The 21,725-nt window shown below is 52.1% G+C and overlaps 1 protein-coding gene across 4 annotated transcripts; it reads left to right on the top strand.

Annotated features, from left to right (window-relative positions):
* The first annotated feature begins 204 nt into the window (after positions 1-204).
* On the top strand, positions 205-21,089 carry csnk1g2b (casein kinase 1, gamma 2b). Of its 4 annotated transcripts, XM_067230361.1 has the most exons (12): positions 205-324; positions 3,200-3,963; positions 11,504-11,573; positions 15,151-15,299; positions 15,789-16,023; positions 16,761-16,846; positions 17,335-17,419; positions 17,567-17,715; positions 17,923-18,006; positions 19,431-19,532; positions 20,226-20,332; positions 20,889-21,089. In XM_067230361.1, exons 2-12 carry the CDS (start codon positions 3,742-3,744, stop codon positions 20,941-20,943), a joined length of 1,344 nt encoding a protein of 447 aa, XP_067086462.1. In that variant the 5' UTR covers positions 205-324; positions 3,200-3,741; the 3' UTR covers positions 20,944-21,089. The 4 variants fall into 4 exon arrangements, with proteins under 4 accessions (XP_067086462.1, XP_067086461.1, XP_067086459.1 ...); XM_067230360.1 differs by lacking the exon at positions 19,431-19,532 and having other exon boundaries at positions 17,570-17,715; XM_067230358.1 differs by lacking the exon at positions 19,431-19,532.
* The last annotated feature ends 636 nt before the right edge of the window (positions 21,090-21,725 follow it).

Raw genomic sequence — 21,725 nt, 5'->3', positions numbered from 1 at the left:
TATAAACTGCAAAGCACCCACACCACGCACCTCTTAGATCTCTGTAAAAGCCTCTCTGTAGAGCAGCTGTAAACTGCGCACGACTTTCAGGGCGGTCTGAAGTCATATTCTACAAGCAAGATGCGGTAGTTTGTCAACGTGAGGATAGTGCAAGGGGCGGAATGTGACGCTGAATGCTTGCCTATCGGCTTGGGAGGCTTTACTGCTTAGCTAAAGAGACAACAGCTAAACCCTGGCGAGGGGAAAGAGATGAAATCTCGAAAATACACATAAATAAAGAAGCATGTTGTTGCGTGCGCATTGACAGTTCGTGTTTACAGCCAGGTAAAACTATTTTCTTTGACGACAATTGTTTATTTGTGGATGTTATTTCGAAGGAAATCTTCTGAGCTGTAAATTAACGCTATAAACTACAGGCAGCTAAGCTAACACGAACAAGCAAGCTGGATTTTGGTTGTGAGGATTAAGGAGTTGCCCAGTGGTCGATGTTATGGCTGAGATCTGAAAACAAACGCAGCTTCTTTCAGGTGAATTAATGATATTTTTCGCGTAATAACTATCATGTCCGTAAAACCTAATATTCCGTCACTGTCACTTGTATCTACAATAAGTACAATTAAGGTTATTCCAATGAATATTTGATGTTCTGTCCAGTTTTAACTTGTTCTGCTCGGCATAGGCAGGACTGCGAGTGTGGCTGGATAAGTGCTAGGCCTGGATATTTTTGCAATTATCAGATATATTATCAGACCATGAGCTTGTCAATAATTTATAAAATTGTAATAGTTTTGGGGCAAAATATTGTTAGTAAATGTCTCTTTCCGGAGTAGGTTTGCTTGTTGGTCAGCTAGCCGCAAGTTAGCTAGTTAGCAGCTAGCCTAGTTAGCAGTCTATCTGTTTCTATCGAGCTAGCTAGTTTGCCACCGCCTTTGCTAGCACAAATGGCTCCAAACTAGCTAAAGTAGCTTTTTGCAAAGACTCGATCGCTATACCTTGGCCCCTGCCCTACCTTGTCTAGTCACTGAGTCAGGTCATTTCATATCGTTCGTTCGAATCTGAGATTTTGTGTCAGGGAGCTCTTGCAAAACACCATTTGGTAGGTTAATACTGTGTGAGTAATGTCAGCTGATAATGTTCAAGTGCTCCTGTATTTACGAACAAGGAAGCTAATGTATCCACTTTGCAGGTAGCTAAACGTTAGCTCATTAGCGATGAAGCTAACCAGTTAGCTAGTATCTATTCTTGCTAGCGAACGATTTAGCTAGAAAGCTTTTCTGTCAAGGCCACACCGACAGCAGAGAAACACTGACTTGCATGCGATACTACCAACTAGCTCTACTAGTGTGCGAGAAGAATTAGCCAGCCAAGTTAACTATTTTGCGACCTAAATCATAGAAAGCCTAGACAAGAGCTAATGGTACAGTATGGTTAGTCTATGATCAATGAATAACGACAGTTAGCCTAGACGTTTGAAACATTGGCCCTAGAAATTACGTTCTAGATGTAGGAAGTATCGATGTAGGAAGTGGAGCTGAATCTTTGCTAGAAAGACTACGTGTTTTAACAACACAACAAATTAGTCGTTAAACTTTTAGCCCTGACAGGGATACCGAACGTATCACAAGTAGTCATCTATTAATACATACGATTTTGCCACCTACAGTAGCTGAGCTTTGTTAATACGAAACACCATTGTTGACAATATCAGTGTAGTTGTCATGGTAGTAATGTGCTAGCCTAACCTTTGCCTGCTGTTATGTCTTTCCAGGATGTTACACGCACACATTAACACTTACAGACAGACAGAAAAAGCCCTAGAACCCATGTTCCAAGCAATTTGACTAATTTCTCTGGTATCACTCTGTTAGATGAAACTCTGAACAATTTGGCTTGGTCCCCTCCTCTTTCTTGTTTCTCTTACTGTGGTGGATTACAAGAACTGGCTTTTCCATTTAATTGATTGTTCTTATTATCTAGTGACTAAACTTGATATGTCCTGTGATTTGTGCTGTAGGGAAGTGTAGACAACATGTGACTAGTTACAAGAAAGATAGCACCAATAATTTAATGATTGACCTCACCTTTATAGCACCAATAATTTAATGATTGACCTCGCCTTATACTCAAACCCAGTCCTCTCTTTCTACTGAGGCACGTGTCAAGGAACGCACGTAAACTCAATCTCACTTGTTTTAATTTAAGGATATATCTCATTTGGAATTGGTAAACCGCACAGATGATAAATGGTGTCGGCTACGTTTGGCTGGCAGTTCAGATAGTTCATACTGAGATTCATGCTGTCCAAAGTCCACCTTAGATATGATGCTAAGCTTGTTGGCCCCTCCTGTTCATCCTGTCATTCGATGATGCAAATCTGTTTCCCAGGCCTTGATGACTGTGGGGCATTTTGGCTATCATTGATCAGTGTAAGTGCATTTCCTGTGAAAAGCGTAGCTGCTTGCCGATACTGCCTGCATGACCCACCTCTACTTCTTCACCAGTATCAGGAACATCACTGGTCCCAAGGGGGAGGGGGAGGGGAAGAAGGGTGGGGGATGGAGGTGGACTTGAGGGCTTGGCCGTACATAAACCTCTGTGTGTGTGTGTGTGTGTGTGTGTGTGTGTGTGTGTGTGTGTGTGTGTGTGTGTGTGTGTGTGTGTGTGTGTGTGTGTGTGTGTGTGTGTGTGTGTGTGTGTGTGTGTGTGTGTGTGTGTGTGTGTGTGTGTGTGTGTGTGTGTGTGTGTGTGTGTGTGTGTGTGTGTGTGTGTGTGTGTGTGTGTGTGTGTGTGTGTGTGTGTGTGTGTGTGTGTGTGTGTGTGTGAACAAGAATTCAAAGGCTGTCAAATCTCACCGTTACTGTTAAATGGAAATGATGATCTTTTGCCTTGTGTCCACTGTAAGTATTTTCTAGACTTAACTCGAGGCCTTGAATATGTAGGACCAGGTTTACTCTGTCTAGTGCCGTTTCCCCAAGTAGCTTATTGGGTTTGTGGTCATCTTATTCTGAAAAGAGTTTGGCTCCCGTCTCTGTGATGCTTCCAATCGTTTTGCTTTGTTGAATACAAAGCAAGCAAGTCTGAACAGGAATCTCATAGCATTCCAGAACTGTACTCCTTTATTTATTAACTGTGGTAAAATGGGTTTCCTGAGATCTATTATGCTCTAAAGTATCTTTTGTTCTGGTCATGTGATTTTCAGATCTCTGCGTGATCCAGAACTCCATCGCGACGTTCCCAAACACACAGTATCTTCCTTCGCCTTCCTCTGCCGAGACCCTGCAACATGGAGAGTCCTGGCCGCATCGCCAAAGACTGACCGGAAGGAAGCGATGAGGGCCTTGAGGCGAAGCTGCCAAGCTGCATCGTGGATCCAGTAGCTGGGATTTTCAGTACTTGTGTACGAGTGCGTCTGTGTGCGAGTGGGCGCATGCTAGCACGACCTGCCCACTTCAGGCAGGGGCATGCTTCTCTGAGGCTGGAGTTGAAGAAACGAAGACAAAAGGAACCCACATCCGTAAACCAGGAACAAGACCAAGAGTTGTTCTTCCACTGGTTTTCTTTCACCACCGTTTTACCCGCGCTGAAGCGTACAAACGTTGACCCTGCTCTGCACGCCACCTCCCTTCTGTGCCGTGTCGCTCGCCCCCCTCTCCTCCTCAAGCGTCCCGCTAGTTGTTTTGGAGCCTCTGTGGTTTGCATGGCCGGGGAGTAATCGTGGAGAGGCCAGGGTATCACAAGCTTATGGATTTTGACAAGAGAGGGGGCAAGGGAGAGACAGAGGAAGGGAAAAGGATGTCCAAAGCAGCCGGCAGCAGGACTGGCGGACGAAGTGGAGGGACCAACTCTGGGGTGCTCATGGTTGGCCCAAACTTCCGTGTGGGCAAAAAGATAGGATGTGGCAACTTTGGAGAGCTACGACTGGGGAAGAACCTCTACACCAATGAATACGTGGCCATCAAATTGGTAAGAGCTTCACTGCTGTATAGAAGGGCATGGTGAACATGCCTGTTTATTTCTATTTTTTTTTTGTGGGTGGGATTGATTTATTGCCACAGAGTTCAAATGTTATGTTATCTGTGTGTTTTGTAATTACCCCGTGTTCTGCCCTCCCCTCCTCCTCACTACTATCGTTTTTAATGGTAGAAAATAATGAGTTATGTGCGTGGGTACCTGACTGTCCCAAATGGATCTCATCATAACAGCAAAATAGAAGATGGCGAGGACACTCAAAGCCAATGTTCAGCCCCAAAACAACAGGAGCCCAAGCGATAGGGGCTCATCGCTTTGGTGTGCGTAGGTTGTCTGCGAGAACGTATTCTGCCTGATTGCGTTGTAATAACACCGCTTAAATTCGTTCCGAATACATGTATTTTCCGGGCGGGCTTGGTATGAGCTGAGCTGAGCTGATGAGCTGGATGCAATGGGATGAACACCTGTCTTTAGGTCTGTGAGGAAAAAATTACGGGTTGCGGTCCAATGGGTGCGTCTCGGCCTTTGGTGAATGTAGTGACACCGTAAATAAGTTGATCCCCTCCTCACACCGGCAAATTTCATCCCGTCCCATCATGAGCTGTTAATGCACAGCTCCTTTTGTATTGAGGCAAAGGAAGAATTTCTTGTTTGGTCACCAGATATAGCCATTTTGAACCTGAAGGCTAAAGCAGCAGGCTGTGGGTGTGCGTGGGTGTGTGTGTGGGTGTGTGTGTGTAAGCCCACACAGACAGTGCTCATTGTTCCTCAGCATAAAGGTAGTCAGAAACACCCAACATGGTGGAGGACTTGGAGGAGGCTTGCAAGACAAGATGTCAGTCGTGCAGCCATGCAGAGTGTGGGTCTGGAAAACCACATGAAATGGCAAGGCCCGACGATCGGAGAAAAAAAGAGACCAGTCGGTGGTTGAGCTGCTTGCAAATCTCATCTGCAATGTGGTTTAGTTTCTAGTTCACCTTCAAACAACCCATGTGCTCAGCTCACTGTGTCTGTTGCAAAGGAGAAGTCTCATCACTGGGCTGGGAAAAGTCCCTGTTTTGGCCTCTTTAAAAATAAATAAATTCTGAAGCTTTTTTGAAGCGTTGTCAAAGGAACTACAGTCTACTAGCTGGGTTGGAGGCACCACTTTCAGCAGGCTCCCTGACCTGGTGTGATTATCCGTGCATCTGTATCTCACTCGTTTCAGAGCGGTGCTCCTGTTAAAGGCTTTTGTGACCACGCTGAAAGCAGAGGTCGCAAACGGCGTCGTAATGGCTGTTCTCCTGCCCTGAAATCCCTCACTCACTCTGGGCTCGTTCCTCCCAGTAAAACAGCCCATCTGTCTGGGTATTTTTATCAACATGACGTCCAGTTATATCCAGCTCTGGCCTCACGTCCGCAGGGCTGCAGGGCTGCAGGGCTGGAGGGCTGAGAGCAGACCTGGGTCTGAATGAGCCGCTGATTTTAATGGGGGGCTGTCAAGTTGCTAACAGCATAACATGAAGTGGAGTAATGGCATTGCACCCTCTTGATTTCAGCTGTCGGTAAGTAAGTTAGTCCTTAACTGCCAGGCAACCGATTGAACAGCTTGTTCTCATGCTACACAGTTGTGTGTGTGTGTGTGTGTGTGTGTGTGTGTGTGTGTGTGTGTGTGTGTGGGTAGGGGAAAACACCAGGCCGGTTATTGTTTGGGATTTATTTAGTTTGTGAATGTCGTCCACTGAGGAACATCTGTTCAGTGTGAGCGGTGTTTGCGGCTCCCTAAAAGGCCACCACCGCACATCGATCTGTAGCAGCTGTCTACAATGTTCCTCGCCTGTCCTGTCCCCTTATCATGAAGGCCTTGCACAACCTCCTGAAGGGTTCAGCCCAGTGGCTTGTTTGCTCTGCTTACGATGGCCCTTCGCCGGTTCCTCTTACGGCACAAACCATTGTCACGGCCTCGTTTTTTTTAACCTAATCATCCTAGCTTGTAGTTGTGACAGGCGATTATTGCCCAGAGCTAGTTCCTTATTGACTGATACACTCCCTGAGTGTATTTTCGGTGTGTCATACCCACTGGCAGTGCTGTGTGCTACAGGGCGTGGCCGGCCGCACCTGGGACAAAGGTGGATGCCAGTGTCACCATCCTCAGACATGTGAGAGCAGGGGGGGACAGAGTCACAGTCCTCCGTCAGGGGAACAGAGCGCTGCACGTTCCCTCTCCAGAGGACGGGGGGGTGGGGGAGAGAAAAGGAGAGCGCGAGAGAGGGAGAAACTGCTGGGCGCTGAAAGGTCGTCTTTGTTAGCTAGCCTCGTCGACACACAAGGGTTCAGTCTTTGGTTCAGCTGGGAGCTTTCTCACACTGACGAGCCCCTGTGTGACGGAGGCCGGAGTCCAAGCCTGGAGGCCCAGTACCGGGCCTCCCCCCTCCTGAGGGTGACCCTCCCCCGCCTCCCCAGTCTAGCTGAGACCCATCTGAGCCAGCTCACCGTCGTCACCACACAGGCAGGCCAACTGCAGAGGGTTAGGGGTTCCTGCTACAGGGACATCCACCTCTGCGCCTGTCAATTCTGCCGTGGGGGTTGTTGCATGGATGGTTTTCATTTCAACCCACCTCATGACAGAATTTTTTGTTGTTGACTAGAGACATATGTAGCGGACGTTCTCACACACGCGTCCTCCGTAGAGCTTGGAGGTGCATCCAATCGGACGTCGTCCGTGATTCTAAGTGAAACCCCGAATGCCAGGGTTAGAATCACTAAGTCCTGTCTTACAGGCCTTCTCATGTGCGTGGTCATTCCTTGGCAGATGGAGGAATGGAAGGCTACTGTGTGTGTGTGTGTGTGTGTGTGTGCGTGCGTGCGAAGAGGAGGGTGTGGGTTGTTAAACGTGACACCTTTTTGAGACTCATGTTATGAGTAATAAAGCCTTAGGGGGGGGGCTGGTGGGGCTGGGGCCAGCTGGTGACAGTGATGGACAGCTTCAGCTCCCACCGGCGATAACTCAGAGCTGGGGAAGGAGAGACGTCAGAGACCCCCCCCCCCCCCCCAGAGCTGGTTCCAAGACAGGTCCCGCGGCAGAGCAGATCTCCCCGCTGCATTAGCCCTGCTACTGGAATGACCTTGTGCTGAATTCATAACTAGCACGGGGTTACAGGAGAAGGGGGGGGGGGGGGAGGCTCTGGGGCTGTGATGAGCTACAGGGCGGGCTGGGCGGGCTGGGGGGGGGCGCACATGAGGGTGTGCTGGAAGCTGTGGTCCGCCGGAGCAGTTTCACTCTGGAGGAAAGCAGAGTTGCAGCGTCCCGTCCCCCCCTCCCTTCTTCCTGGGGCAGAACGAGCGGCTCCTGTTACAGTCGAGCTCAGCAGCTTGTGGGGCGGACGAGGCCCGCAGAAGCTACAGCGCAGAAGAATTCACGCCTGCCGCGTTCCCACGGAGGGGAAGTGACACGTCGGCTGGCGGAACGCCCGCGCGACGTGCGAGCGCGATAGCCCCGCAATGTCAACAACGTGGAAAATAAAGCCTCCTTTTTTAGCCAACCAGCCATTTCCCTACTGAATCGGATTCAAACGTACACTAGCATCGCGCAGTACATTCGGGGGAGGGGGGGGGGGGGGGGGGTGACTAAGCGTGGGCTGTAGAATCAGCTGTGTGTGTGGGGGGTGGGTCAGCTGTGTGTGTGGTAGGGTAGGGAGTACGGTGACTAAAGCATAAGCAGTGTGAATGTGGTTGTGGACAAGGGTCGGCTGTTTCCCAGTGCCGGGCCTATCGGCTGCGGGGCGAGGAAGGGAGCGGGGGCCTCCAGTTCATGTCAGAGCGCAGAGGCCAGCCGTATGTGACTGTGTCAGTGGTACCACTGTTCTCTGTGTCCTGTCCTGTCCCTGGGGGGAGGGGGGGGGGGGGTTAGGGTTAGGGAGGTAGAGGGGGGGGGGCTGTGTGGTTGGTGGGGACTTGGGGCTGGGAGGTGGACTTGAGGCGGCCATGTTGGAAGCTCTGCTGCAGTGTCCTGTGAAGCTGGGGGCAGCTGAAGACTCCATCTGGGGGTCTGAAACCTGATATGGGAGAGGAGCTGGACACAGGCCTGCTCTCTAACTCTGCCCCCTCCACATCTCTGGCCATAAATGCCTGCCTCCCTCCCTCCCTGCCTCCCTGCCTGTCTGCCTCCCTCCCTGCCTGCCTCCCTGCCTCCCTCCCTGCCTCCCTCCCTGCCTCCCTCCCTGCCTGCCTCCCTCCCTGCCTCCCTGCCTTGGCCGCCACACACCACCCAAACCTGCCCCACCCTCCTCCCACTCCAGGATGATGACGGGGGGGTGGGGGGGGGGGGGCGGTGGTGGTGTTTAGTCCGCTCTGAGGGGAGGTAGGCTCCACCTGCTTGAGTATTTGATCTCCCGCTGCTGACATTGAAACAATTGTCCCACAGTCATCTGCAGGGAGGAACGTTGAACTGGAGGAGAGGAGCTGGGACGACAGGGAGGGGATAATGCCAGGCCTGTTTCCCAGGACTCTGTGAACCCACGCACACACTGCGTCTCCAGTTTGGCGTGGTGGAACACAGCGGTTGCTTTTGTCTCCGTTATGTGTTACATCACCACGAGTTGTTTCACTAATGCCCTGTACTACAGTGACGATCTCACTGTGACAGTGGGGGTCAGAAGTCAATCTCTCAGAGGCTGTGGAAACTTCCTGGGTGTGGAGGGGGAGGTCAGGTGTGGAGGGGGAGGCCAGGTGTGGAGGGGGAGGTCAGGTGTGGAGGGGGAGGTCAGGTGTGGAGGGGGAGGTCAGGTGTGGAGGGGGTGGCCAGGTGTGGAGGGGGAGGCCAGGTGTGGAGGGGGTGACCAGGCTGTTGAGGGGGTGACCAGGCTGTGGAGGGGGAGGTCAGGTATGGAGGGGGTGACCAGGCTGTGGAGGGGGAGGTCAGGTATGGAGCGGGTGACCAGGCTGTGGAGGGGGAGGTCAGGTATGGAGGGGGTGACCAGGCTGTGGAGGGGGAGGTCAGGTATGGAGGGGGTGACCAGGCTGTGGAGGGGGTGACCAGGCTGTGGAGGGGGTGACCAGGCTGTGGAGGGGGAGGTCAGGTATGGAGGGGGTGACCAGGCTGTGGAGGGGGAGGTCAGGTATGGAGGGGGTGACCAGGCTGTGGAGGGGGTGACCAGGCTGTGGAGGGGGTGACCAGGCTGGGGTCCACAGCCTGGAGAGCAGATGGCATCTCCTTCCGCTGTTACGGAATCAGGACCGGATTGTCTCCTGTATCTGTAATCCTCCCAGAATGCCATGCGGCTGCTGCAGCTGTGTCATACCCACGCTGCGGAGGGGCTAGAAGCCAGCACCAGATCTGTGACAGGTCCCCGGTTGCCGCGGTGAGACGGGTCACGCGTGCCCGAGAGGTGCTTCTGTGGGCCCCCAGCATGCCGAACAGGAGGAATCTGGGCGAAACATGGCGACCAAGTGTGAGGCCTCCACCCTCCCCCCCCAGGGCCTCGCGCCGAACCACAGTGACTGGCTCTATTGTTGGAGGGCTGGAGTGTAGTGCTGGCAGCTGAGCTGGAGAGCCGACTCCAGCAGGTCGGACACTGAAGAGCTCTCCAGGCGTCGGGGTCAGCTGCCCTGGACACCAGCCCCGGCATCACAACGTCCAGAGACGCCGTGGTGACCTGAGGGGGCATAGCCCTGCAGGCCTGGTGTGACCCCCGCACGCTGGTTTTACCAGGGTTAGCCGGATGAAGCACTATTTTTTGTTTTTTAAGTAACGTGTTTCCAGCAGTTGTTTGTTTGGCACTTCGACAGGGTTCCTTACCACCCGGTTCAGAACCGTCGTTTCGAGGGCCGCTGAGATTCTCTCTCTGGCCTAAACGTTTGCGATGCTTTAAAAAGCATCACATTCGAATGTTAGATTTGGGGGGAGATTTTAAGCTGTCACCTTGCGCTATCGATAATCTCCCCTCGGACCTCTCGGTTCCTGAGGAGAGCGGTGGAGGCCCTCCTTGGACGAGGTCTTTGTCCGGGCGACGGGCTCTGCTTCCGTCCAAGAGAACGGGTCAGCACGGCCCGTGGCGCTCACAGAGAGAGCTCGGGGGGGACTCTTATTTTGAAAAGGGAGGGGGGGAAACTTGAAGTGTCTTTTGAGGGTTAATGTGTGATGGAGTTACGAAACGTTTTTACATGGAAAGATAACCCGTTTCCTGGTCATTTTGCACGGCTATCCGCCCGGATGAGTTGAATCTAAGCACATAAAGCTTCCATAAGCCTCTGTTTTTCCACTGTAAGCGTTTTAGAAATATCCTGTGGTTCGATGCCATCTGTTTTGATTTATTTATATACATTTACCACATCCTTCTCAGCGTAATGCCTTTGCATGTAGGGTGATGTCACAATGCCCCGCCCTGCTTACCGGGTCAATTGACATCGGTCACTCTTGTCACCTAGTCCTCTCTCAATCCCTCTCCTCTCTCACTCTCTCACCCTGCCTCTCTCATACTCTCGGTCTCTTTTTCCTCTCTCTCTCCCTCCCTTTCTCCCTATCCACTTAAGGTGGAAGAGGGGAGAGCGGTGGTGTGGAGTGGCAGGCTGTGAGCAGGGCGGTGCGTGCAGCATGACGTGTGGCCAGAGAGAGGGAGAGAGGGAGAGAGGGAGAGAGGGAGAGGGAGAGGGAGAGGGGGAGAGAGGGAGAGAGGGAGAGAGGGAGAGAGAGGGAGGGAGGGAGAGGGGGAGGCATGGTTAATCATCACAGTAATGTGCCGAGCGCCTGATTGGTCTCCTTTTCCCCTCCAGACCGTACCACAATCACAGGCCTTCAGGCAGCGAGGGGAATCCTTGCCAACGTGTGCTCTCTATTTATACATGGGCCTGTTATTATGGCCCCAGCGGATCAACCAGAGAGCAGGAACGGTCATGTTTATCTCGCAGGAGAGGGCAGGACACAACCAGGACTGCATGGGGCCCTGATGCACTTCCTGGTTTAGGATTGTCATAAGTGTTTGTACTTGACAGTGTGTACTTTGCTGTGTGTACTTGACCATGGGTATTTCTAGTGTACTTCAACCTCGAGTGTAACAGACGGTGTGCTTCCAGATGCTGTTTTTAAGGTTTGGTCGGCTCACCATGGCGCCTGTTATAGTTGTGCCTGTAAGGGATCTGGCTGCAGTGGTAACAGCCTCGCTAGAAAATGGGATTTCACGTTGATTATCCCCCAAAAACACGGGCAAGGAGGAGATGACGACGTCCCGAGGATCTGCTTCCTGTTCCATCTCTCCAGAACGCGCTACATCACGCTGGGGGATAATCCAACGCTCATGCTGATTAGGATTGAGGTTCTTAACCCGCGTGTGTTAGCTAACCAGACCCGGGATGTCCAGTGTGTCGCACGGAAAAGGCCGCTTGCGATGCGGCGGGAGCCGTGACACGCGTTTTGACGTGATCTTGACCGTGTTTACGTCGCACACTTGGGAGAGCAAATTGCTGATGTTGCAGAATAAACACTGGGGGGGGGGATTGGGATTTGCGTTCAGTATGTTTTTAAATTCTCTCTTTCTTTCTCTCTTTTGTCTCCTTCTAGGAACCTATTAAGTCCAGGGCTCCCCAGTTACACTTGGAGTATAGATTTTACAAACAGTTGGGAAATTCAGGTAAGGATGACTGTATATATAACTTTTTTGTTTATTTTTTGTTGCTGTTCTTTACAGTCCTGTGGCATCAGATCTCAGATCCTTACAACACTACATGCAGAGTCATCCATCTCTGAATCCAGACCACCAGAGACGATTAATACATGTGTATAGTTTCTGAAGGCAGTTTTGGGCACGAACCTTTGGTCTCTCCCTGAGGCCCGTCTGTGATCGTTCTGTTTTTGTTTTGGGTAATTGTCCTCGGGCTAACAGGAAGTGGGGGTATGTCTGACCACTTGGTTAGCAATGACCGTGATTGAGTCATAACGCTGATCTTTGATCCTTCTAAGTCTTTTAATGAAGCGAATGAACAGCCAAATGAACCGAGCAAATCCTGAGTGCATTCACCCCCCCTCTCACACACACACACACACACACGCACACACGCACACACACGCACACACACACACACGCACTTCAGCTTTGAAGGGCTTGCCACTCTGCTGTGTGCTCCTCCGGTTCCCAAGACAAGTGTCTTGAGGTGGTGATGTGATCATCTGCCAGCTAGCTGTGTGCCAAGCTGGGCAGCAGGCCTCCAGTGTTAGTAGGGAGTTGGAGAGGCAGGGCGTTAGGGGTTTCCTGGCCTATTTATAGATGGCCTTCTCCTAGCAGTTGGGCCATTATCGTATATCTGCTCGGATTGCTGGTCTCAGCCCTGCTTGCCTGCCTGCTTAAGAAATCCCAGGAAATCTCTCCCATAATGCTTTGCGAAATGTGTCAATTGTGCTTTAAAGATATATATATATTATGGTGCAGTGTATGTGGACAGAGGTATTGTGGGAATGATATGGTAAAATCTGTGTTTTTCATGTAAATCCTCTAGTATCTGCCCCACCCTCTCACTCTGGTTCACAGCTATTGGACCACCGGCCACAGCTCGTCTATCATTGGCTAATCTTCCGATTCAGCCTCTTCTCATTGGCTGGAGATGCAATGAAACGAGTTCCACAAGCTATTTCAAACATTCCTTCCCTGGTTCACTCCAGCTGATGGATCGTAGTTGACAGACTGGATATGCCTGATACTAGCTGACAGGATTAGCCATAAAAGGCAGGCAGCCTCTGAATGATCTGATCCCCCTGCATCCTCAAATCGTCTCCTAATTCCCTGAGAGCGACTTGGTTTCCACCCACAGGGCAGTAGAGGCCATGTGCCCTCTAACCTCGAATACACGCCCGTGTCGGCTCCGCACGCCCTGCTTAACGCTGGCAGGGAGCTAATCTGGAGCGTGTTAATGTTCTCCAGCCCTGGAAGCCCAGCTCGTGTCCCCTTTCACACTTCCTCGCCCGCCCGCCACCCACCTGGCCACACCCCAGCTCCCACCGTTAGCGCTGGGCTGCGGACGGCGAGGAGAAACATCATCCGGTTTTCGTGCCAGCTGTGAATTATTGAGCCGGTCGGCTCGGCGCATGCAGGGCGCCACACCCCGGCTATCTCCCTCACAGAGGGAATTAAGGTTTCTGTGCTTAGTGAATATTTAGTGGATCATCAAGCCCTGCGACCTCTGTATGTGTCCGTGTGTGTGTGTGTGTGTGTGCTACAGACCCTGTAGATGTGTCCGGGTGGATACATCTATAGCAATGAAACTGGAGCCTCCCCAAGCTTGAAATCAGAGGCGTTTGGAGTGAGAGATTCCGGCCGTGCTGCTTGGACAGCCCCCTCTGCCAGCTCGGCCGTCTCAGCCCGGGTGGTTGACGCGCTGACTGGGATGGATGACGTGTGACCTGGCAGGGAGTCACGCAGGCAGCGGCGGCCCGGACGATCACGTTTCAGCGGGCTCCGCGTCTCCAGAGCCCTGGCCCTAATGGAGCCAGCCGCCGCCTCCTCTGTCCTCGCTGCACTCGGCGCGCTGAATCTTTAATAGAGACCGTCTCTCTCTCGCTCTCGCTCTCGCTCTCTCGCTCTCTCTCTCGCTCTCTCTCTCGCTCTCGCTCTCTCTCTCGCTCTCTCTCTCGCTCTCTCTCTCGCTCTCTCTCTCGCTCTCTCTCTCGCTCTCTCTCCCCCTTTTCTCTCTCTGTCTCTCTCTCTCTCTCCCTCGCTCTCTTTCTCTCTGGCTGGTCCAAACCTTTGACATTTCATTGTAGGGCAACATTGTTCCGGCCCCCGTCCTGAATCGGAGCCACTCTGGCGGGCACAATGGGCCTGGTTGTCCTCGGCCACGTTGTCGCTCGTGTTGGGAGTGGGTGGGATGGAGGCCTGGGTTTGCGCTGCAGCGCGAGGCAGCAGACGAGCCCTGATCTCCAGGCTGCCCCGTGGTCGGGTGATGGTGACGGTTACTGGAGCCCCGCTTCTGTCCTGGCCATCGTGAATCCGAACTAAGGCTACCGTCTCCTTGGAGAACCGCCCGCCCCTCCTCCCTCCTCTCACACAAGCGTTTTACTTTTATTGCCGAGCCTGATTGGTTTTGTTTACAGGGGGGTTAGGAGGAATCGGTGATCCTGATGACGCTCAGGATAAGAGCGTCTGCCAAATGACTAAATGTAATGATGAGCCTGGCTCAGAGAGAGCCGTGTTGTTTTGGTCGTGCTCCACCAGCGCCCGTGTTGACGTGGTAGCACCGCGGTGCGTTCGGGTGTTTATTTCCTGTATGTGAGTGCGTCACGGGGAGGCGTCACACAGTTGTGCAGGGGGGTGGCCTGGTGTGTGTGTGTGCACTTCCTGTGATGAGTCAGCTTCCTGTCGCTCTGCTGCGTTCACAATTTGCAGCATTATCAGGCAAATCCTCCTGGCCTACAAGCGCGGACAGGTGTGTGTGTGTGTGTGTATGTGTGTGTCGTGCGGTCGGCAGAGCCTCCCATGTGGGAGTGACGTCGGGCAGTGATCAGGTAAATCCTGCTATAATCCTCCACCCCCCCCCCCCCCCCCCCCCCCACACACACTCACACACACGCTACGGCTTAGCTCTCTCCTCTCGGTGTGGAGGTGCCCTGAGGCCAATGAGGGGCTCCGCTTGGTGTGCCCTGAGGCAGCCAATCAGGGACCCACGTCTTCCTCGAGGCCCAGATCCCAGTCTTGGTTCTGGGCCGAGGGGGTGAATCCTTCCTGCCGCTGAGTCAGTTCAGCCTTCTCATCCACGCTCGTAGGACTCACGCATTCTTCCCAAGTCACGATGCTAGCCGTGGGGCAGGGCGCGCCCCCGCCTCGTCATGCTGCCAAACATGTCTGCCGGGTGTCGTAATCCCGTGGACAGGTTTGTTTTGTCACCCCCTCCAGGGTTCTTCCCCTGGGGCTCTGAGGAACTCTCTCGCTCTCTCTTCTCTCGCACGCCTCCCCGGGGTTAATGTTGCAGCACGAACACGCTCCTCGGTAAAACGCCGACTAGCCGCTAGGCGGCGTTTGACGTTACGAGTCGTTTAGCCGAAGCCCGACGACCGTCACCCGAGAAGAATACCCCCAGAACCCTAGTTTTTGTGTTTTTGTTTTTAAAACTAGGATTAACGTTGATCTGCTCTCCTGCAGGCTGGTGTCCCTCTCATGCTGAGGTGTGTGTGTGTGTGTGTGTGTGTGTGTGTGTGTGTGTGTGTGTGTGTCTCTGCAGAGGGAATTCCCCAGGTGTACTACTTTGGGCCATGTGGGAAGTACAACGCCATGGTGCTGGAGCTGCTGGGGCCCAGCCTGGAGGACCTGTTTGACCTGTGCGACCGCACCTTCAGCCTCAAGACCGTCCTCATGATCGCCATCCAGCTGGTAGCTAAACCCCAACCCTAACTCTCCTCGGGTCCCCCTCAGAACAGTAACCCCCATCCCCAACCCTAACTCTCCTCGGGTCCCCCTCAGAACAGTAACCCCCATCCCCAACCCTAACTCTCCTCGGGTCCCCCTCAGAACAGTAACCCCCATCCCCAACCCTAACTCTCCTCGGGTCCCCCTCAGAACCCCTACCCCCAACCCTCTGTAGGCTCCTCCTCAGGTCCCCCTCAGAACCCCTACCCCCCAACCCTCTGTAGGCTCCTCCTCAGGTCCGCCTCAGACCCTCCTGAGAGCCCGTGGGGGGGGCGGGAATCATCTCCTACAATGTTGACGTTTGACGTCAAATAGGTTTGGCTGATGAACATATTTGTGATGTTGTGGAGATGAATGCTGCAACCGAGCCTTTTGTCGTCAAACGAATGCTGTTCCACTTACCGTTCCTCCCGCCGTCTCTGAACGCGTTCTGCTCCGCGCCCCCCCCCCCAGATCACCCGGATGGAGTACGTCCACACCAAGAGCTTGATCTACCGAGACGTCAAGCCGGAGAACTTCCTGGTGGGGCGGCCGGGGAGCAAGAGGCAACACACCATCCACATCATCGACTTCGGCCTGGCCAAAGAGTACATCGACCCGGAGACCAAGAAACACATCCCGTACCGAGAGCACAAGAGTCTGACGGGCACCGCGCGCTACATGAGCATCAACACACACCTGGGCAAAGGTGAGCAGGACCGTCTGGTCTGGGTCAGTATGGTGATGATGGCTGTTAAGATGTTGGGAAGGATAGTAATGATGATGAGAATGGTGGTGATATACCTATTTAGCAGGCACTTTTATCCAGAGCGGCCTACAGTACAGGGGAGATTTGAAAACGGAAAACTTTTGATACTGCTCTCACCACTGAACTGTACTCTCCCCTTGAAGTGGTTGAGTTGGTTGATTACCCATGAGCCTTTGTGCATTTACCCGTCTGGTCTCGTGAAATCAGAACTTCCCCATGATGACGACGTCCTCTTCAACCTCGATTTGAAACCCACAGTTGAGAGTGGCTAGACTGTGAGGGGACTTGTTTGTTTCAGTGCGGAATGGCTCCTGTCGAACCAGGAAGTCTTTTTGACATCTGGCTCGGACCTTTTGACACCTTTTGATGTTTCCCAGCTCCTCTCCCCGATGTTGAACTCTGAGCTGATTGACAGTCCTTTAACCGCCTTGGCAGCGCACTTGCAAAGCTCAGGAGTGGGTAATGTGAATGAGGGCTGTGTGTTTTCCTGTGGTCAGCAGAGCAAGTAACCAACTCCTGTTTCCCATCCCCCCTCCCTTTCCCTTCCCCTCCCCCGCTGCCTTCCCCTCCGTCCCTCCCTCCCTCCCCCACTTGGTTCCCCTCCCCCTTCACCTCTCCCTCCCTACACTTCACTTTCCTCCCCTCCCCCCCACCCTCTCTCTCCCTCCTCTCCGCAGAGCAAAGCAGAAGGGACGACCTGGAGGCCCTGGGTCACATGTTCATGTACTTCCTGCGTGGCAGCCTCCCCTGGCAGGGCCTGAAGGTATAGGGTTTCGCCGTGTCACATGACCTTCCAGACACACACCCTGGCACTTACACGGCCAAGCAAAATAACTCTCTCAGCGGCCAAGAGACACGACGAGGTCTTTAACTCTAGAAAGTGTTTACAGCCGAACAGGCAAGGTTTTCAGAGTGGGGTTCGGCACCAGTGCTTGGATCCATGTTCAACACACACATGAAAAGATCGTCGTCTGCCCATCTTTGCATAACCCGTTTTGAGTTAATTCGATACCCAGGGTTTAATCGGTGTGCTTAAATGGAGCATGCTTGATTCAGACAGGAAACTCAAGGCAGCCTGTGTGTGTGTGTGTGTGTGTTGTAGGCTGAAGCCAGAACCCACAATGAACACCAGTTGCTTTGCTCCAGTCAAATATGGTGGCAATGTTCCTCATAGAGTTCATACTGGGGGGGAGGGGGGCTGTGTGTGGGTGGCCGTGAGAGGGTAACCGCTCTGCCGTGGTCTCCCCCCAGGCGGACACGCTGAAGGAACGCTACCAGAAGATCGGAGACACCAAGCGGGCGACGCCCATCGAGGTGCTCTGTGAAAGCTTCCCAGGTCAGCCACCCCCCCATCTTCTCTCTCCGTTCGTTTTGGGGTGGGTGGGGGGGGGGGGGGGGGGCTGGTAGATCAGTGCTCCCTGTACCTGAGGGCGTCTGTCTGTCAGACGAGATGAGCTGTGTGTCTGTCTGCCCTCCGATGCAGAAGAGATGGCCACCTACCTGCGCTACGTGAGACGGCTGGACTTCTTTGAGAAACCTGATTACGACTACTTGAGGAAACTCTTCACGGACCTGTTCGACAGGAACAGCTACGTGTTTGATTATGAGTACGACTGGGTGGGCAAGCAGCTGGTGAGTTGGATTGGAGCGTTCCGCGGATGGATGCCTGTGATGGGCCCGTCTAACTTGGACTTCCTGTAATAACGATGATGTCATCGGAAGCCGTTGTGCTCTCGCTCAGATCTCAAAGCCGTGTGATTCCGGGAGGTGTCACTCGACGTCATGACGACGTCATGGTTCTCATTCTGTGTCTCTGTCCCCTCCCACATCGTCTCACAGCCCACACCGATTGGCCCGATCCCAAGTGACACGCCCCTTCAGCCCAGCAGCAGAGACAAAGCACAACAGCAGACCAAAAACCAGGTAGGCTCTGGGCCATGCCCCCCCGCCCCCACACCCCTCCTCTCCTCTCCATGGCAACGGACTATGCCTCCTACTCGCAGCGTCCTGAAGAAGACTGCCTCTGTTCACCTCCTCTACACAATCGCCTTTTCTACGCTCCAAAATTGGTCTTCACTCAATCCACACAAAGAAATATGATGATGGAGAGAAAGGGAAAGGTGTTTCATGAGGGTTCGTTTACAGGAATGCAGTAAGTCATGTCTTGGTGACGGTAGTTGTGACAGGCAGGGACACTTCTTCGCAGGTTACAGAGAGGGTTGGTGGAAGGTTGTCCAGGGTTACATCCCTCCGCGCCGAGCCCCTATCATCGCATGCTTGGGTTGAAAATGCACAGTGCATTGTTCACAGTGACAACAAGCATTTTGCTAAACGTGGCTAAAATGCAAACATTACTTATTTTTTTATATATATATCTATATATATATATATTGTTTTTTTTCTTTCACCTTACTATATTTTGCATGCTGTTCCAGCCTTGATCCTACACGGTCTTACTTGATTAGTCAGATTTTATTATTTTTTTCTAGCTAAGCAGTTAGGATTTATGATTGACTCATGTTGTGGACTCTGGTCTCTCTTTACTGCGGCTCAGTCTGCGACCTGTATTCTGCTGGAGTTCCTGGACACCCACTCACAGGACAGGAAGTGACTTAGTTCAGACATCCTGCATAGACATGTCACTGTAGAACCCTGGAGGAGAGAACATCAACATCAGCTATGTGATTAGAACAGGAATAATCTAGAATGATACGGAATATTCTAGAACGACAGTGTTCCAGATCAAGGCAGTCCTCATACCTGCATGAGTGATGTCGGATCTGTACTCTCTCCCCTCAGTCGTGGATTAACATAGTCTTAACAAGCCTGCTTTTGCTTGGGAGGTGTCTTCTTTAATTATTTATGTGTTTGTTTTTGTCGTTTTTTCATTTTGATTTACTTCTCCTTCTCACGCCTTCCCGTCTCACAATCTTAATCCTGACCCCCACCCACCCACCTCCTCACCTCTCCAATCTCCTCAACTCTCCAAACCACCAACAACCTCACCCCACCCACCTCCTCACCTCTCCAATCTCCTCAACTCTCCAAACCACCAACAACCTCACCCCACCCACCCCCTCACCTGCCTCCACCTTACCCCCTCACCTGCCTCCACCCACCCCCTCACCTGCCTCCACCTCACCCCACCCACCCCCTCACCTGCCTCCACCTTACCCCCTCACCTGCCTCCACCCACCCCCTCACCTGCCTCCACCTCACCTGCCTCCACCTCACCCCACCCACCTCCTCGACTGCCTCCACCTTACCCCCTCACCTACCTCCACCCACCCCCTCACCTGCCTCCACCTCACCCCTCACCTGCCTCCACCATGTGCTCCTTGCGTCAGTCGCCCGAGCCCAAAGGAAGCGAGTCTCAGCCCACTCCGGTGACCAATAAGGAGACGCTGGGGTCACACCTAACGACCGATAGGCTGGGGGGCTCTGTCCAGGTACTGCTTGTGCATGCTGGCTGCATGGCTGTCTGTCTGTGGTCCCACTGTCCATCCCCCGTCAATGTCTCTCTATCCACACCGCTCTCTGTATGTGTCAAGGTTCCTTTTATCTGTGCTTAGCTTGTTCTGTCTGCCTCTGCCGCGCTCCTCTCATCGCTGCTGTAGGCTGATAACAAGGAAGGGTGTCAGGCCAGGGGCACAGGACAGACACTGAGGATGGTCGCCGTGGAACTCAGCCCAGACGGGGATGATTGAGCGAAGCGATCCGTCTCTTTAGCAATACTGAAACAACAACATTAAACAGGGATGTACGCAGACAGTCATATTCAGCCTGTAGTAGATATAGCTTCTTGGGGTTAAATAACACGGCCTACTTGTGGATCTGCAACCTCAAATGACTCAACCTGAAGGATTAGTCTGTCTCTAGGGCAACTGTGCCACCTAGTGTCAGGAGGTGGAACTGCAACATGTTCAATGTAATCGTTTATTGTATTACGGTGATGGGTTCTGCATTTATTTGTGAAACCAAACTAACTCATAAGAGGAAGGGGGGGGAACTGAGGACATGTCATGATTTGTTCCAGTGTATGTCAGTCATCCGTAACTCCTCACAAACACACACGCACACACAGGAACACACACATCACGCACATGAATGATCTCCCCCCTGCCTTGTGCCACCCGCAACAGGTGATGAGCTCGACCAATGGAGAGCTGAACACAGACGACCCCACCGCTGGGCACTCCAACGCTCCCATCACTGCTCCCACCGAGGTCGAGGTGGCCGATGATACAAAGTATGAACCGGACCCAGAGATCGACCGCAAAACGGTTGACCGCAAACTGTTCACCACACGATAATATGGTTGTTATCGTACACTAGAGATGTCCTACCCTGACCCCTTGAGAGAGACCCTCCTGTAGGTTTACACTCCAACCCTGTTCCTGGAGTTTTAACAACTGGGTCTAAACCCAGTTGGGAACATGATTGAGCTTGTCAGCTAGCTAATGATCAGAATCGGGTGTGTTGGATTAGGGTTGGAGTGTAAACCTAGAGGATGGCAGCTCGCCGTGAACAGGGTTGGCGTGTGATCCTTGAGGAACGTAGCTTTCCAGAAACAGGGTTGGAGTGTGAAGCCACAGGAAAGTTGCTCTCCAGGAGATGGGTTGTGAACCCTGCAGTCCAGCAGGGTTCACAACTATCCTTATTGACTTAGCTGGGTTCCACATAGTTTGTTACTACTTGCGACATGCTTCTTAAATTTTTCTTGGAAACGACTAAACAATATAGGGTCAAAGGGTGTGCTAAAGGAGTGGCATGTGAGATGTTAACCAGCCTGTCCTTGTTCGCAGGTGCTGTTGTTTCTTTAAACGAAGAAAGAGGAAAACCCTCCAGAGGCACAAGTAAACAGAACGACTTCGGAGAGAGAACTTGAAACATTCTGGTCACTGTCAAGTTTTAAGTGGAAACAACTACACAGATCCCCATCCCTCTTCTTCCTCCCTCGCTCTGTCTCTCTCCTCTCCCCCTCTCTTTCTCCCCCTCTCTTTCTTCCTCCCTCCTCTCCCCCCCCCCCCCCCTCCGTTCCCTGTTTCAGTACTCCCCTGCTACAGGCGAGTAAAGGAAATGTGGTTGTCCTGCGAAGTTAATCACTCCACAACAGACTCTGGTTCCTTTTAACAAAGAAAAAAAAAAAAAAAAGAGAAAGGAACGTTTAAATACTTGCATAATAACTGGGGGTTGAGGAAAAGTTAAAGCTGTAACAACGACACACGAATACCGTGACGTGAATATGAAAAAAAAATCTCTATATACTGTTTGAAACAGTTCTTGTATTCTAGATTCCATACAGAACAAGTGTTGTTCAACAGCCATTGATATGGGGCACTTGTCAGTGGGTCAAGTGAAAGGAATCTGTTCCATAGACATAGATCTTTATTTGTGGGATCAAGATCTGGGGCAAGAATGAACTATACTAATGATAACTCTGGAATCACTGAAAGCAACAGGAAGCATTTCATTTAAAGCAGAATTGGAGGATTTTTATGTATTTTTTGTTTCTTTTTTTTTGTAATTTAATCCTCAATTTTCGAAGTTGACTCCCTGGATTGAAAACAAACTTTTACTTTTATGTTGTAGTGTTCTGGAATTCTTTTTTTTTTTTTTCTCTCTCTGGCTTTCTTATTGTC

This window comes from Osmerus mordax, chromosome 27 (assembly GCF_038355195.1).
Source record: "Osmerus mordax isolate fOsmMor3 chromosome 27, fOsmMor3.pri, whole genome shotgun sequence".
Taxonomy (NCBI): domain Eukaryota; kingdom Metazoa; phylum Chordata; class Actinopteri; order Osmeriformes; family Osmeridae; genus Osmerus; species Osmerus mordax.
The sequence above is the reverse complement of the archived record's forward strand: the minus strand, read 5'-3'. Positions and strand labels throughout refer to the sequence as shown.